Source organism: Amphiprion ocellaris, chromosome 5 (assembly GCF_022539595.1).
Source record: "Amphiprion ocellaris isolate individual 3 ecotype Okinawa chromosome 5, ASM2253959v1, whole genome shotgun sequence".
In the NCBI taxonomy this organism is placed as follows: Eukaryota; Metazoa; Chordata; class Actinopteri; family Pomacentridae; genus Amphiprion; species Amphiprion ocellaris.
This window is the reverse complement of record NC_072770.1, coordinates 14,223,641-14,237,067: the sequence shown is the minus strand read 5'-3', so window position 1 is coordinate 14,237,067 and position 13,427 is coordinate 14,223,641. Positions and strand designations below refer to the sequence as shown.

Sequence of the window (13,427 nt, the reverse complement as noted above, 5' to 3'; positions counted from 1 at the left end):
CTTCCTCTCACCCATAAACAGCGAGCTTGAGGTCAGGGACGCAGATGTTGTCGTCTCCGCAATCCAGTTGAATCTGGGCCTGAGAGAGAACAAAGGATAGAGATAAATGGAGGGAGAAGGAGGAGTGAGGGATGTATGTGGTGGGTGAAAAGTCCAAAGATACTGGGGGAGAAAAGCTTCGGAGGAAGTGAATGTTTACAGAGGGCAAAACACTTGATTCATAGTTTAATGAACGGATAAGAGAGGATAGAGACTATACATGCACTCCATACATACACAAAACTCTATTGCAATATTTGCAACAACCAGATGCCAGGAAGTTGTGAGAAAGCAGTCTCCTTTCATGTTTGCAGGATAAAAGTAATATGTGCCTTACATGTGGGAAGGAGGCAAACGAAGAACAGAGAAAACATGGTGAAGGTTTAGGAAAAATGAAAGGATGGAGTCTCCATCAAAAAGGGTGAAAACCTCAAATTTAGGAGAAGAAGGATTAATCTGCTCCTTAGTCTCATGTGACAGATGACTTGGTTAAAACCACAGTGAGAGATAAATGTGATGTGATTTGATGGCGCTGTCTTTTCCATTTTGTTGGCCTTTAAGCTTTTCGCTTTATTCCCGATCCTTCTCCGTTGTCCTTTTTCTGTTCTCTCGTGTAGCTACATGTTGTCATTGTTGCCATGGCCTCATCTCTCTCCGACATATGGGAAACATTACATTCCAAAAGAATGCCACAGAGAGCAAAGAATCATCCTGGCAATGGTTAACAGTGTCTCAGCAGAGATTCCTCCCTCAAGTTGCTAGTTTTGCATGTATTCAGGACTCAAGGGGCTATTGGTCATTTAACGGCAAACAAACAGGAACGCACATGACCTGTAATAAGCTTACTAAGATCAAGTGATAAGCTCCAACTCATCTTCTCTGCCTTCCAACCACTTTTCATCTTTTTTTACTTTCATCTCTTCATCTTCCTATATGTTCAATCCATGTGGCTTGTGTTTTCCTGCAGCTCTGAGAGGAGTAAACCACTCTGTTGGCCTCGTGACAAAACGAAAAATCAGACATCAACATTAAGCCTGGTGGACCATCACTTATAGCAAATACAAGAATGTTGTCAAAAATGTATGGATTGACAAAGACTCACTCCTGCTATAACCATTGAACCAAAATGAAAGAAACTGGAAGATCATGTGACAACTATTTTTTAAAACATGAATGAAGATCTTGAAACATCCACATCTACTGGTAATAAAGACTAGATTTAGGTGCATCAACAGTTCAGCAATGTGTTATAAAAAAGATGGTAAACTGGACTAAAATGTGGCTCTTCTGAAGGACTAAGATAAGTTGTCTTACTTTGGTAAAAATTTTGTGATATTTAACAGCAGTTAAGAAATTAATTCTGTTACAATGAAATTTTTGCTCTCACTCAACACAACATGATCATACGTAATGTTACTGCATTTGATGTAAGTTGAGATTAAAGCAAGAAAAAGAGATAAAGAGGCAAGGAAATAAAGAGGAGCCATATAAATGAGGATAGAGACTACAGTTGGTATCATTGGATTGGTATCAGATGAACTATTTTTTCCCCAGTATATTACTGTGTTGCTTGTTTAACTGAAGGGAAAAAATGGACATGAAAAAAGCCAAAATTCCACTATTTATCAGTCTCAGAGGTTGTGAGAACATCAAGAATTCTCCAGTTTTCAATATTCCAAGAGCTTTTGAACTACTAATCTGTGACATCTGGTTTCATTGGAGAAACTTAATCAAATCTAAACTTATTGTTATTTAATCGAATCATTTTTTTCAACATGTTTCATCTAAAAATTCACCAAAAATAAACCATTTGCAGAAAGCAGGATTTGTGTCAAAAAAAAAAACTGCAGTTGTGAAGACATGACGGACTCAGCTGGGATCAGCAGTTACATTTAAAGACTTCAGGGACTTTTCAGCTCAACCGGGCTGAACGGCAGGCTGTGTGTACAAAGTAAGTCGTAGTGAGTTGTAAAACATCTCTAGTATGTAGAGTCACCACTTTAGTTTAATATTGGTAAAACCCATGGGCACTTTGAAAAAAGTTTCTACATTTTGATTTCAGCTTCATATCTCTCTACTTCTAGCCATGATTGTGGTGTTTCCATGAAGGTGCAAGATTTTATAGTGCAGTGAAAAATGAGCACACAATGAGAAAAATAAGATTTGAGCAAAAAAAAAAAAAAAAAACACCCAGAAACTGCTTAGGGTTCAAAGAACTAATGTTTATAATATATACCTGTAAGTAGTCTTATCAAATGGTGAGGTGATACATTGGTATCATACTATGTCATTTATCTACAGATCAAGGATTGCTACCTTCTCTTTCAGTGAAAACAGATTAAACAAGAAAAGCATTCAGAGAGTGCAGTACTCTGTCACTCTTTGTATCATCTCTGACGATCATCACATAACTCCACCGTCTTCCTTGAGTAATAGTCCTTAATGTTTGTACTGTTACTTTTTGTACTTTATGTTTGTTCCTAAGTGAAACATTCAAGTGTTTCACCTGAAACATACTTAGATTTTTTTTCTCTTTGGTACAAAAAGATAAGATTTTTTAAAATGTCAAAAAAAAAAGATATGAACAATATTCACAGCTGGTCCAGTTCAGTCACGAGTCACATAAACTGCCTATTTCTGCAAGGCTGAGAACAGTTATTTTGCTTGAAATCATAACACTTTAATCTGCATGAATCTGCAGTTCTCATATGCCAAATGAATCATCATCATCCTGGTATTCCAGTTTATGGTTTTCATTGGCATATTTGGGTGCAGCAACAGGAAATTATTTCCGTCCAACAGCTGCCTCTCGTATTAGTTATGGGCAATTCAGTGCAGATTGGCAAACTGGGCTCGTCACTGCAAAATCTACCATAAAAAGACGCATTTACAAACCATGAATACAATTAAGCGCAATAAGTGACAAGTAATTAATACTACGAACAATGTGGTTTGTCATAATGAAAATCTTGAGCTGTGTAAGTTGTGCAGCTGATGTGGTTAGAAGTGTGGCCTGCTGCACTGTGACCACACCCAGCAATAATCTAACAGGAAATGCATAGCTGCATCACTCCCATAATATCAAGTATTTAACAGCCAGTTCATTTCCTCTGATTCTTGATTCCATTTTATTGTCTGTAACTCTTGATGGACTAGCAGACAAATCCACTCTATTTCAATACATATGCAGGGCTGTTCAATGCATTGGTGTCACTTAACATAGTGTTTGCTTTACTGTCAGCATGGAAGCCTGGTATTACGTCACATACAAGATTACTGCAAACAAACAACCCATAAATCTGCTGAGAAATCATATAAAGAAACTCCAGAACTTGCCTTAGAATCAGCACATTTCTATGCTTTCTTCAGTATAAAACTAATGTAGACAGTTGCCTCTACATCTACACTGCTTAAGTAGGAACAGCTGATAACTCACATGGCAAACTTTTCTTACAGCTAGTTTGCTGACATGTGAACAACAAAATAGTAAAATAATGGGGACCAGTTGCAGACCGCAATGTAATTTTCTGACTCTATGACAACATCCTGTTTATCAAAGCATTATAGGATTTGTAGTTCAAGTATTTCGAGCATATCTCAAAAACAGATGTAGAATAAGATAGCAAAAAGTAAAAAATCATTATTAATAGATACATGTTTTTGGACCATCGTAGTTCATATTTTCTTGGAACACTGATCCTCCGTCCATTCAAATCCTGACATTTATATCTATCTGAAACAAATAAAACAATCAAGAATCGTGGTAATCAATGAATGGATGAAAGGCCTGCAGACTGCTTTCACTTGCAGTGAAGGAAGAACAACACATGAAATTCATGGCGTTCCCCTTTAGGGATTCTGAGCTGAAAAAAACTGGTGCGCTCTGGTTTAAAAAAAGGCCAATTACAAGCACATGATGTACACACTCACACACCCACATCACACACTCACTTCACCTTATATCATTCATATAAACATGTGCACGTTTTTCAGGCTCCGGCTCTTGCCTGGCGGAGGAGACCACTGGCAACATACATAAACAAACCACAACCAGATGTCTGAGAGCCGAGCACCGCCCCACCCAAATGGAGCTGTCAGTCCTCCCACTGTGTTTTTGCAGAGCCATGACTCGCCAGTCCTCCATAAACCTTCCAGCTCTTCATATATGAACGCATACAAAAAGAAAAAAAAAATACCAGAGTGCAGTAAGCAGCTCTTGATGCATCAGTGTTGAGCCTCATCCTTTAACCATATGCTATAAAGAGGCCTTCCATTGATGAGTTTTTAAATGCCAACCCCTGTCTTCGTCATTCAAATAATTTCCCAGTATGAAAAGTAACAGTGGAAGATTTGCTGAGGTGAAGAGAGTGAATCGCTGTGTATGTAACAGTCCCTGATTTTAGGTCGTGTGGTGAAATATTATGAAAATATTCATCAAGCCATCTGCTATTCTCTCGTCTCATCAGGTGATCGTTGTGGCGACCGACTGTTTAGCTCCTCAGATGTAAGCCGTGTGGCCGTATAAGTGGCGCGGTCGAGATGTTTAGTGTGGGTAATGTAATACAGTATATAGATAGACTTCAACAGCTCCACACAAAGATACACTTCAGATCCCTGGAGATTTTAACAAGGACTGAAACAAGGAGTAGAAAATTTAGGAATAAGTTATCTTTCTAGAAAAATACTGCAGCACAGAAGGGTGCTGCAACTCATCATCATTCTGCTAGGGGGAAAAAACACACTAATACAACAATTGTATTATAGTGTTTAAAGGGAGCGGTGTTCCCTTTAAAATAGTGACGTTGGAATTGTTTTGGTGGAACATTTGCATCCAAGGAGGCAAACACTGCCATTAAAACGGCTAAATGAGAGAAAAAACTAGCAGAGCTGCTTACTGCATGATCCAAACAGTGAAATAAGTTGTTGTCATGTAGTGAAGGAGATTCTGAAAACGGTAACACAAAAATAGTGCAAGGGGAGGAGAAAGCCTGGAGAATTAGTGCCACCAGCTGTTGAGTTAAACAACCAACTCCTAATATTCACATAAAAATGGTGAAAGAAAACTGTTGTTATTTTCTTTTTAGGCATTTTCCTCAATTTATTTGGAAAAAAAAATCAATTGCAATGGATGGAAACCTGGCTAAAATGCAAAAAAAATCTTGCTTTTTAATGTTTAACATACAAACATATACAAAGAAGCAGTGCTTGACTATTCAAATCATTTGTCTTATTCAGCCATCAGCTCACCGCTCAAAAATCTTCAGTTTACACCCATCTATGACAAAACATATGCAGTAAGTCTTCACATTTGAAAATCTGGAATCAAATGGAAAATGACTGGCGTTTTTGCTTACTAACGAGCTAACTCATAATCCGAATAGTTCATTTTCTGTCATTCATTTACTAATGCTTGCAACCATTTGGCATTTTCACACTAGAAAAGAACACATTGGGCATTGCATTGGGAACTGTTCATTTTTTAAAATAGTTCTACGTAAAATAAAAAAGCATCATTCTCTTAACCTGCATCATTATGTTCTCAGACATATATGAACAGATAAACGAGCAATATCATTAAACTCATTACATTAAAAACCTTGATAAATAACTATTAACAACATAGTTATGGTTGCCAGTTGTCACAGTAAAAGTGCAAGTTTTCCAAACTTAGTAATGATTCAATTTAAAGCCTATTAGAAGAAGTCATGGCCTTTTTGCTACATAGAACCAGAAACTGGCTCAATATACAAAGAACTGAATAGTATATTCCTGAGTAGTTTCACCTCAAACTGAACAAAGGTACCAAAACTGCAAACCAAATTTATCACCATCTTTATAAGTCAAGGAAGTGCCATGAAAAAATCCTAACAAAGGGATGCCCTGGTTTTAAAAAGTCTAGAAACTGATGCATGGTGTCTGATGTCAAATACTGTGTGATCTGTTAGGTGGCTATTGCGATCCCTGTCTTTAGATAATGCACCTACCTTCTGCTCTATGAGTTGTTCTGTGTGATAATTCAGGATGGGACTGAGGCCATGTTGGTCCAGCAGGGCCTGAGGATCCAGACTGAAGTTGAGACTGATGTAAATGGGAGAGAGTTTATCCCGAAACTCCTCCTCAGCCTGTAACAGAGAAACAAGCAGCTACATGAGCAACTGAAGAGTCACTCACTGATGAAAACGAAACCCAAGATCGAGTCAGTGTACAAGACAGAAAGTCTTGTGAAATCAATAGCAGATGTTACATCAACTGGCCAACAAGTAGGATTTAGAGTGTTTTAAGCTTCTCTACGATGTGGCATGAATTCTGTTTGAGCAGCCACTATGATGTGGCCCCTTCAAAGAAAGAGTACAAGAAAGGAGCAGCAGGCAGAGAAATGTTGATGGACAGGTGAGTGGATGGCTGGCAGCTTCTATTCTGCTCTTATCCTGTCATAGACCAGAGTGCTCTGATCACGATGCCTTAGAGGAAACACATACACAGATGACATAAGTGCCGTTGTCAGGCCGAATCTTTGATCAGGTCACCACTAAGTGATGAGAAGATTGGTACTGGAGTAGTTTCACCTCAAACAGCAACTTCAAACAGCAACTTCAAACCCTGTCTATTAGGAAATGACTTTAACCTCTGTCCTTCCAACAAGCTAACTACATTCAATAAGTGCTGCAGGTGTAGAACAGCCTCTCATTAGATGCATCCAATGAAAACCAGCAGGACTCAGGATTAACAGGAACACTGGTTGAAAGATATGAAAGATATAGTAACAGGCTGGCTGGAGCGCTACACATTTCTAGTCTGATATCACAGACATCCTAGGTGTCTATTCTTCTTTTATGCATTCTTTTTGTTTGTCTCTATCCTGCTATCCTTTACTCTCACCCCAGCCTGTTGAGGCAGATGGCTGCCCTCCCTGAGCCTGATTCTGCTGGAGGTTTCCTCTTGGTAAAGGGGAGATTTTCCTTTCTCTCATTTCGATCTTTCCAAGATCTTACTTAAAGGAAGTCCAAAATGAAAACTTGATACTATTGTAAGGTCCTCACATTGCCATGTTAGGTGCCTTGAGATGACGTAGGAATCGGCGCTATGTAAATAAGACGGAATTAAACTGAACTGAATGAAATCGTCTTGAGATGATTGGCCTAAAGAATAGTGTACAAGGCTGTTTGCAAATGACATGTTTTTGTTTCATCCTCAGGTAACAGCATTAAATATGACTGACTTACTCACAAGCTGCTACTTATCATTATAATTTGGTCTGTAACTGCTCTGTATGTATTTGTAGAAGCAGGTCTGTTTATCTGGAAACAGCTGGATAACGTTGTGTTTATGTCTCACCAAAATGCATCTTTGACTTGTAGAAAAAAAACACTAAATGCCTGTCATGCCTCAGTAAAGAGTTGTAAAGCTGATTTGATGATTCTCCTGAATCATTATTTACATCACTGTTTGCTAGGTGAGGTGCTACTATAAGTTTCTTGGTGTGTTACCTTTACCAACCATCAATGAGCCCAGGTCCATGAAAGCTTTTTCCATGGACATTTTGATAGTTACAGAATAGACAAGATATGGAGGGAAGGAGAACAGGGTGGCAAAGGTCTGGCTGGCTATGAGTCGAGCAGGGAACTCGGCTGCTAAGGCCTTTTAGCACCTGTAGACATCTGAACCAGTTCTATTACTCTATACAGATGAAAGATCCAAAAAGGTAGCAAGGAGGACCTATGAGTTGAGGGGTTTTTTTTTTTTGTCATATACTGTCTGAACCTTGGGGCTTCTTGTACTTTCCAGAGGTCTCCACGATCTTTATGAGTGTTGTATGTAACTTCAATGTATATTACAGTAGTCTGTAACAATCACACTTAGGTTGCATAGTGACACAATTACAGTAGGTCATTTTCTTGCTTTACAGTGACATTTCTCAACATCTATTGGTTGAAGAAAAGACATCCATGTTTCCAATAATGATGTGGATCCCCTAACTTGCAGCCTGTTCCTTTATCAGGTCAAATGTTTGGTTTGTGATGAAATATCAGCAAAACCAATTCCATTCTCAACAGACTCAGCTGTACTTCTTGAAATGATCTTTTTAAGTATGTTAGGAATCCAAAAGCATCTTGGAACTTGCATAATTGTTCCATCTGCTTGACGCTGAGGTGAAAATACAGCTAGGGTGACTGACCCGCAGGTAGATCTTGCTGTCGTGGCACAATCGTTCTCCGTTAGCGAGACTGAAGGTCTTCACCAGACTGGGCTGCTGGCTTTCCAGGAACAGAGTCCTCCTGATAGACTTCTTCTGGTTCTGCTTCACACTGTCCAACTGCACCTCCACCACAAAACCTTGAAGATGCACACATGAAAAGATACACACATACTCACAAGGCAAGAAAAACAGTGAATATGCACATCGTTTATACAATTATGTGCCTCTAATAAACACAAAAATGCATGTTAATGTATGCACCGCCACATGCACAGATCGTATTAAGTGCTTGCCTCACCACATGCAAATACAAACATATTCAGTGGGAAACATTGTCTTTATGTGCTGTTCTCTGCACAAAAACAGACAGGCTGCAGACCACATGACAACAACTACCCAGAGAACACAGACAATACACACCCACGCATTTAAAATAAACATACACACACTTTTCTAAACTGCCGGAGCCCACCAAGTTACCCTGTATTTATACAATTGTTCTTTTATCTTGATCTTAACTGCCAAATTGACCACAGTGAGGTCCAGCATACTTGTGGCTACACAAAGAAAGCGAGGTAATGGGGACCATCTGTGTGTATGCATGATTGTGTGTGTGCATGCCTCACCTAGATGAGAGGGGAGGTGCTTCCCATTAGCCAGCAGGCAGAAACTGATGCTGACACTGGAGGTTTAACACAGACAAAAATATTAAAGAAAAAAAAAGACTTAACATACATATGTGCTGAGCTCATAGAGATGTGTTTACATCAGTTTGAGGCACTTCTTGGTCTCCTTTTGTAGATTTAAGCTACCATTAACATGTTCAAGAATTTTTTGGTGCTATTTATGGTATTTAGAGCAACACTGATTCAAAGTATTTACAATTAGTAATTCAATTTGTAGTTTATGCTGCGTATCTATATAGTATCTTTTTCATAAGTGACAAAATCTGCCAGTCCTGCAATGAATTCCGATAAAGATCAGATAGTGAAGACAAAGATCTCCTTTTTATTAAAATCAGGGTTTGTGCAAGGTTTACCAAATGAAATCAATGAAAGTTTTGAACCTTATTGAACAACATAGGCTATATGTCTTATATGATATAAAGATAAATATGTTTGAACAAAATAAGATTTCTGAAAATAATCTGAAAGCTATTTTTGACTTTTTTTTGGACCAAATGATTAACTGAGAAAATAAATATTTTCTAAAAGCTCAAATGATCCATTGGATCAGGATTTTTCTGATGAACTAAGGAGCAAATTAGAAGCAAAAAGAAGCCCCTATGATTAACATTTACAGGTCCATCCTTTTGCAGTACCTGCTTAATACTGTAATTGGAAAGTGCAATTCTTGGAAAAATTGCCGTGTGATTGCTGAAAGTTGCTGCAGCTTTCTTGCAGTTGCAATTATTTTACACCTTATCTCAGATATTTTGGCCAATAATTGACATTTTCCCATGATGCAACGGAACACTTTCCTTGTTCCTGTAGCTAGCAGGAGTGACAGATGAGACGCTGCAGACTAAGACGGCACCTTTATTTTAACTTGAACAAATTTAAGCGACTTTCAGGACCTACAGATTTCCAGTAACCTTGTCTGAACAACCAGAATTAGTAAAATAAATCAACATTATGTGGCCTAGAATTGGAGATTTGCATTGTACATGAAGCACTTGAAGCAAGCTATTTGTTGTGTTGCTGAGCTGTTAGTGGTAATGCAAACCATACATCCTAATGCCACTGCTTCATGTTAAAATTGTACTTTGTGGCTTTCATTTTGAGGCAAACAAATGCATCAGCAATACAAAACTGGTCACAAACTTCACTACATCCTGCAACTTATGTATGATGAAATCAGATGGCCATTGTGGTTGTTTGTGACTGATATCTCCTAACAGCGCAAGTCTGTTTGGCTGCACTTGAGGAAAGACTGATCAGCTGCTTTTTTAATCTTGTTTCCGAGAAAGTAATTGCGCAAGTAGTGTTAAAAAGACACACACATGTAAATGCAGGGAAGGCTCATCTCGTGCTCTACAAAGAGTTTTGCTGACGCTCAACAATATCTCATTCATTTTAAGAATGTTACAACCTTTTTCCAACCTTTCCAGAGCTCATAACTGCACTCTACACTCTCCTTCGTCCCTTCCATGTAGCTTCTCTACTTTTCTCCCACCACTGCTCCTCCTGTTCCCTCCCTCTGTCTCCCTTTTCGTTTCCAAGGCAGCAGAAAACACTAGTAAGCACGAAAACAGGACTTACTTGTATCAACCTACTGGGCGGACACTGAGACGCAAGCCAGTTTGGCAAATGCCTCGCAGCAGTCTAAAAATGTTCCACATCTGATACAACGGTTCAAGTGAACGTGTGGAAAGAGCTTAATTGAGATTGAAAGCTTGGTGAATTTTCCTTTTTTCCTCCACTGGATCTAAGAATACTGAGTGCGTAGAGCAGAGCAGCCAGGACAGGAAACTGGCAAACATGAAGTCATCTGACATTCTCGTGAGGTAAAGTACGAACTAAGATGCATGTTGCATAACCTTTGCAAGACTTTCCATGTTCTGTTATTGTCGGCGAGCTACTTTAGCCACTCTCAAGCTACATTTGAGATATTTCTGCCACAGTGCCCAGTCTTGTATCCTGGAAAACAGAGTATAATGTTCCTATTAATAAAAAAAAAATGTTGTGGGCATACATACCAAGACACAGAAATGGTTTCATTCCCAATGATCAGCAAACATGTCTTCTCTTCCTGGTTGAACATGGTCGGCTGCACTGTGAGGGATGCGCTGGCACTCACTATTGGTCGAGCTCTAATCGAAGACACAGAGTAAGAATAAAAAGAATGCTCTGTTTGTTTGACATCAAACTGCAAAGTACTTAAACAAACCTGTATAGCACGGCTTTATCTATCCCAAAGGCACCAACAATCAGATCTGCAAGAGGAGACAGTGAGTTAAATGAAGATAACGAGGAAGATGCTACAGTGCAATTAGATTTTCTGCAGTACCTGGGTATCCATTTTGGTCCAGATCTCTGTCGCCTCGCAGAGCAAAGCCGAAACTAGCCGGGAAAGAGCTGGAAGCCCACTGGCCAGAGAGAGTCTGAGTGGGAGTGTCCTTCAGCCCTCCAGCGTGACCGTTATAAATGAAAACCAACCCCTGCTGGTCGTCTCCTCCGTAGGGACAGCCGATAGCCATGTCTGATTGTAAACAGCAACAACACATTGCGTAAAAAATCTCTCACATATGCATACTGAATTACAGCACATGCAGAGCAGCTCACAGTGTGTGCAGCACAATGAGATTATGTTTCTTGATTAACATAATCGTAGGCAACTATTGTCACGGACCAGCGTAGGACTGGCAGTACACAGAATTTACTGATTTGTAGTGATTTTCTGTGGAATGATGGGTTACTTTGGCTGAATTCTTAGTGAGTACAATGCAAATTCTGCCGTTAGATCAGTTCCCAGGCTATATTTCACATTTGGAATAGCACCCGAGGTTGTTTAAACCTGAAACATCAAATCACCTAAAACATATTGATATTAAATTTTTTGCTGTTCCTGATGCAGAAATGTACGAATTTGCTTTTTCCTGCTTTACATCGTCAGTCAGAATGCGTTTTAGTTCATTATGCTGTATTTTTCTCCCCTTTTAAATCCCTTTTGATAGCATGAAACAACAAATGACAAATAAATTCATCAGAAAAAAGGACATTTGAACAAACATCAATGTGATTTAAAAATATTTAATATGAAAGACACCATATTAGGGATAGATATTCCTGAGGTATGCTCAAAAATAACAGCCAGAAACCTAGCCATTAAGATATATGGACCTACCTTTTTGGAGGCATCACATCATTTATCTTTACACTCAGTGTATCTTTAGCACACACTCTACAGAGCACATTTACCATTGAATCCGTCCTGGTTGAGATCACCCAGCGGTGCCAGAGAGGTGCCGAACCGGCTGAAGGCCTGCGTACCCAGCAGGTGGGACTGGCCCGGCTCCAGCAGCAGAGGACCCCTCTGGAGGTAAACGTAAACTTTACCCAGCTCCTCCAGGCGCCCGTTAGACCCTCGACGCATGAACATCGGAGCTCCGACCACCAGATCATCCAGACTGGGGACAGCGGCAAAGTCCGGAGACAAAAAGTGAGGATCAATAGGAGAGAATAATTACGACAATGTGGGCTAAACTGTCCTATCTGGGAAGTTACATAAATTTATCCAATTATAGTTGATTTGGTTGATAAACAGTGTGCTTTGTGTAAAACCACACTGATCATTAGCTCCTGTGTGTTTGGATTTCTGCTTCAACATTTCCAGAGGGCATAATTGAGGTCTAATTTGTTCTTTTAACCCTCATTACTACATAGTTCTCCACATCACTAAATTACAGTAGTGAAAGACACTCAGACTGCCATTGCACTGTGGCTTTAAACAGCATTCTGGTTGGAAAAATCATCTTATTCCACACTGTGTGTACAGTCCACTGAGTTCATCAAGTTGGAACAGGTTAAATCTGAATCTCACATCGTGACCGAAACTGGGAAAGTACGGAGGACAGTTGAGTCATTAAGGAAAAGTGGGTATTTTTTGGAGAAAGATGAGGGTGTTATAATAATCGAAGCGGCTAAAAATATTATGTGTTCCTTTAATCTTACTGATACCAGATTAACAGCAATACAATATAATACAGATTAAATCAGAGAGTGATAAACAGTCGCTTTAAAAAGGGCGTTATTGACATTTTAGAAGCTAAAAAAGTGCACGTCATGATACTGCCAGGGTTGAGGAAATGAAATTGGCCAAGAAGAACTTTACACAGAGAGAAACTAAACACAGAAGAGGAAGGACATTGAACCAATGTGGGAAACGTCCAAGAAGTCACACTATCGACCTCTGTTTCATTGAACTCAGCCGACACTTTTAGTTTCTTGTTTTAGCCTCTGCTCGTCTGTTGCCCATTTTAATCTCCCCTTCACTATTTTTTGCCACCATGTGAGTCACCGTGACTCCATCCACTTACCCGTCCTTGTTGATGTCGGTGGCTGCCACTGCGTAGCCAAAGTAGGACCCCATCTGGAACACATTACAAACAAGACCCAGTTAGCCTGTAATCACACCACAGCACACAGATCCCTTTCTTTTCTTTCATTTTCTCCCTTCATGTCCTTTTTAT

At 39.4% G+C, this 13,427-nt stretch overlaps 1 protein-coding gene across 1 annotated transcript in view; it reads right to left on the bottom strand.

The window, feature by feature from the left end:
• The window catches only part of LOC111588666 (integrin alpha-5-like), a 46,107-nt gene that overhangs the window by 14,444 nt on the left and 18,236 nt on the right, over positions 1-13,427 (bottom strand). Inside the window, exons 11-19 of the mRNA XM_035943324.2 lie at positions 13,275-13,327; positions 12,157-12,365; positions 11,246-11,437; positions 11,126-11,171; positions 10,935-11,048; positions 8,863-8,918; positions 8,216-8,373; positions 6,024-6,161; positions 12-79 (exon numbers count right to left, since the gene is read on the bottom strand). Coding sequence (XP_035799217.1) covers positions 12-79; positions 6,024-6,161; positions 8,216-8,373; positions 8,863-8,918; positions 10,935-11,048; positions 11,126-11,171; positions 11,246-11,437; positions 12,157-12,365; positions 13,275-13,327 — 1,034 coding nt within the window. The remainder of the gene's footprint in view (positions 1-11; positions 80-6,023; positions 6,162-8,215; positions 8,374-8,862; positions 8,919-10,934; positions 11,049-11,125; positions 11,172-11,245; positions 11,438-12,156; positions 12,366-13,274; positions 13,328-13,427) is intronic.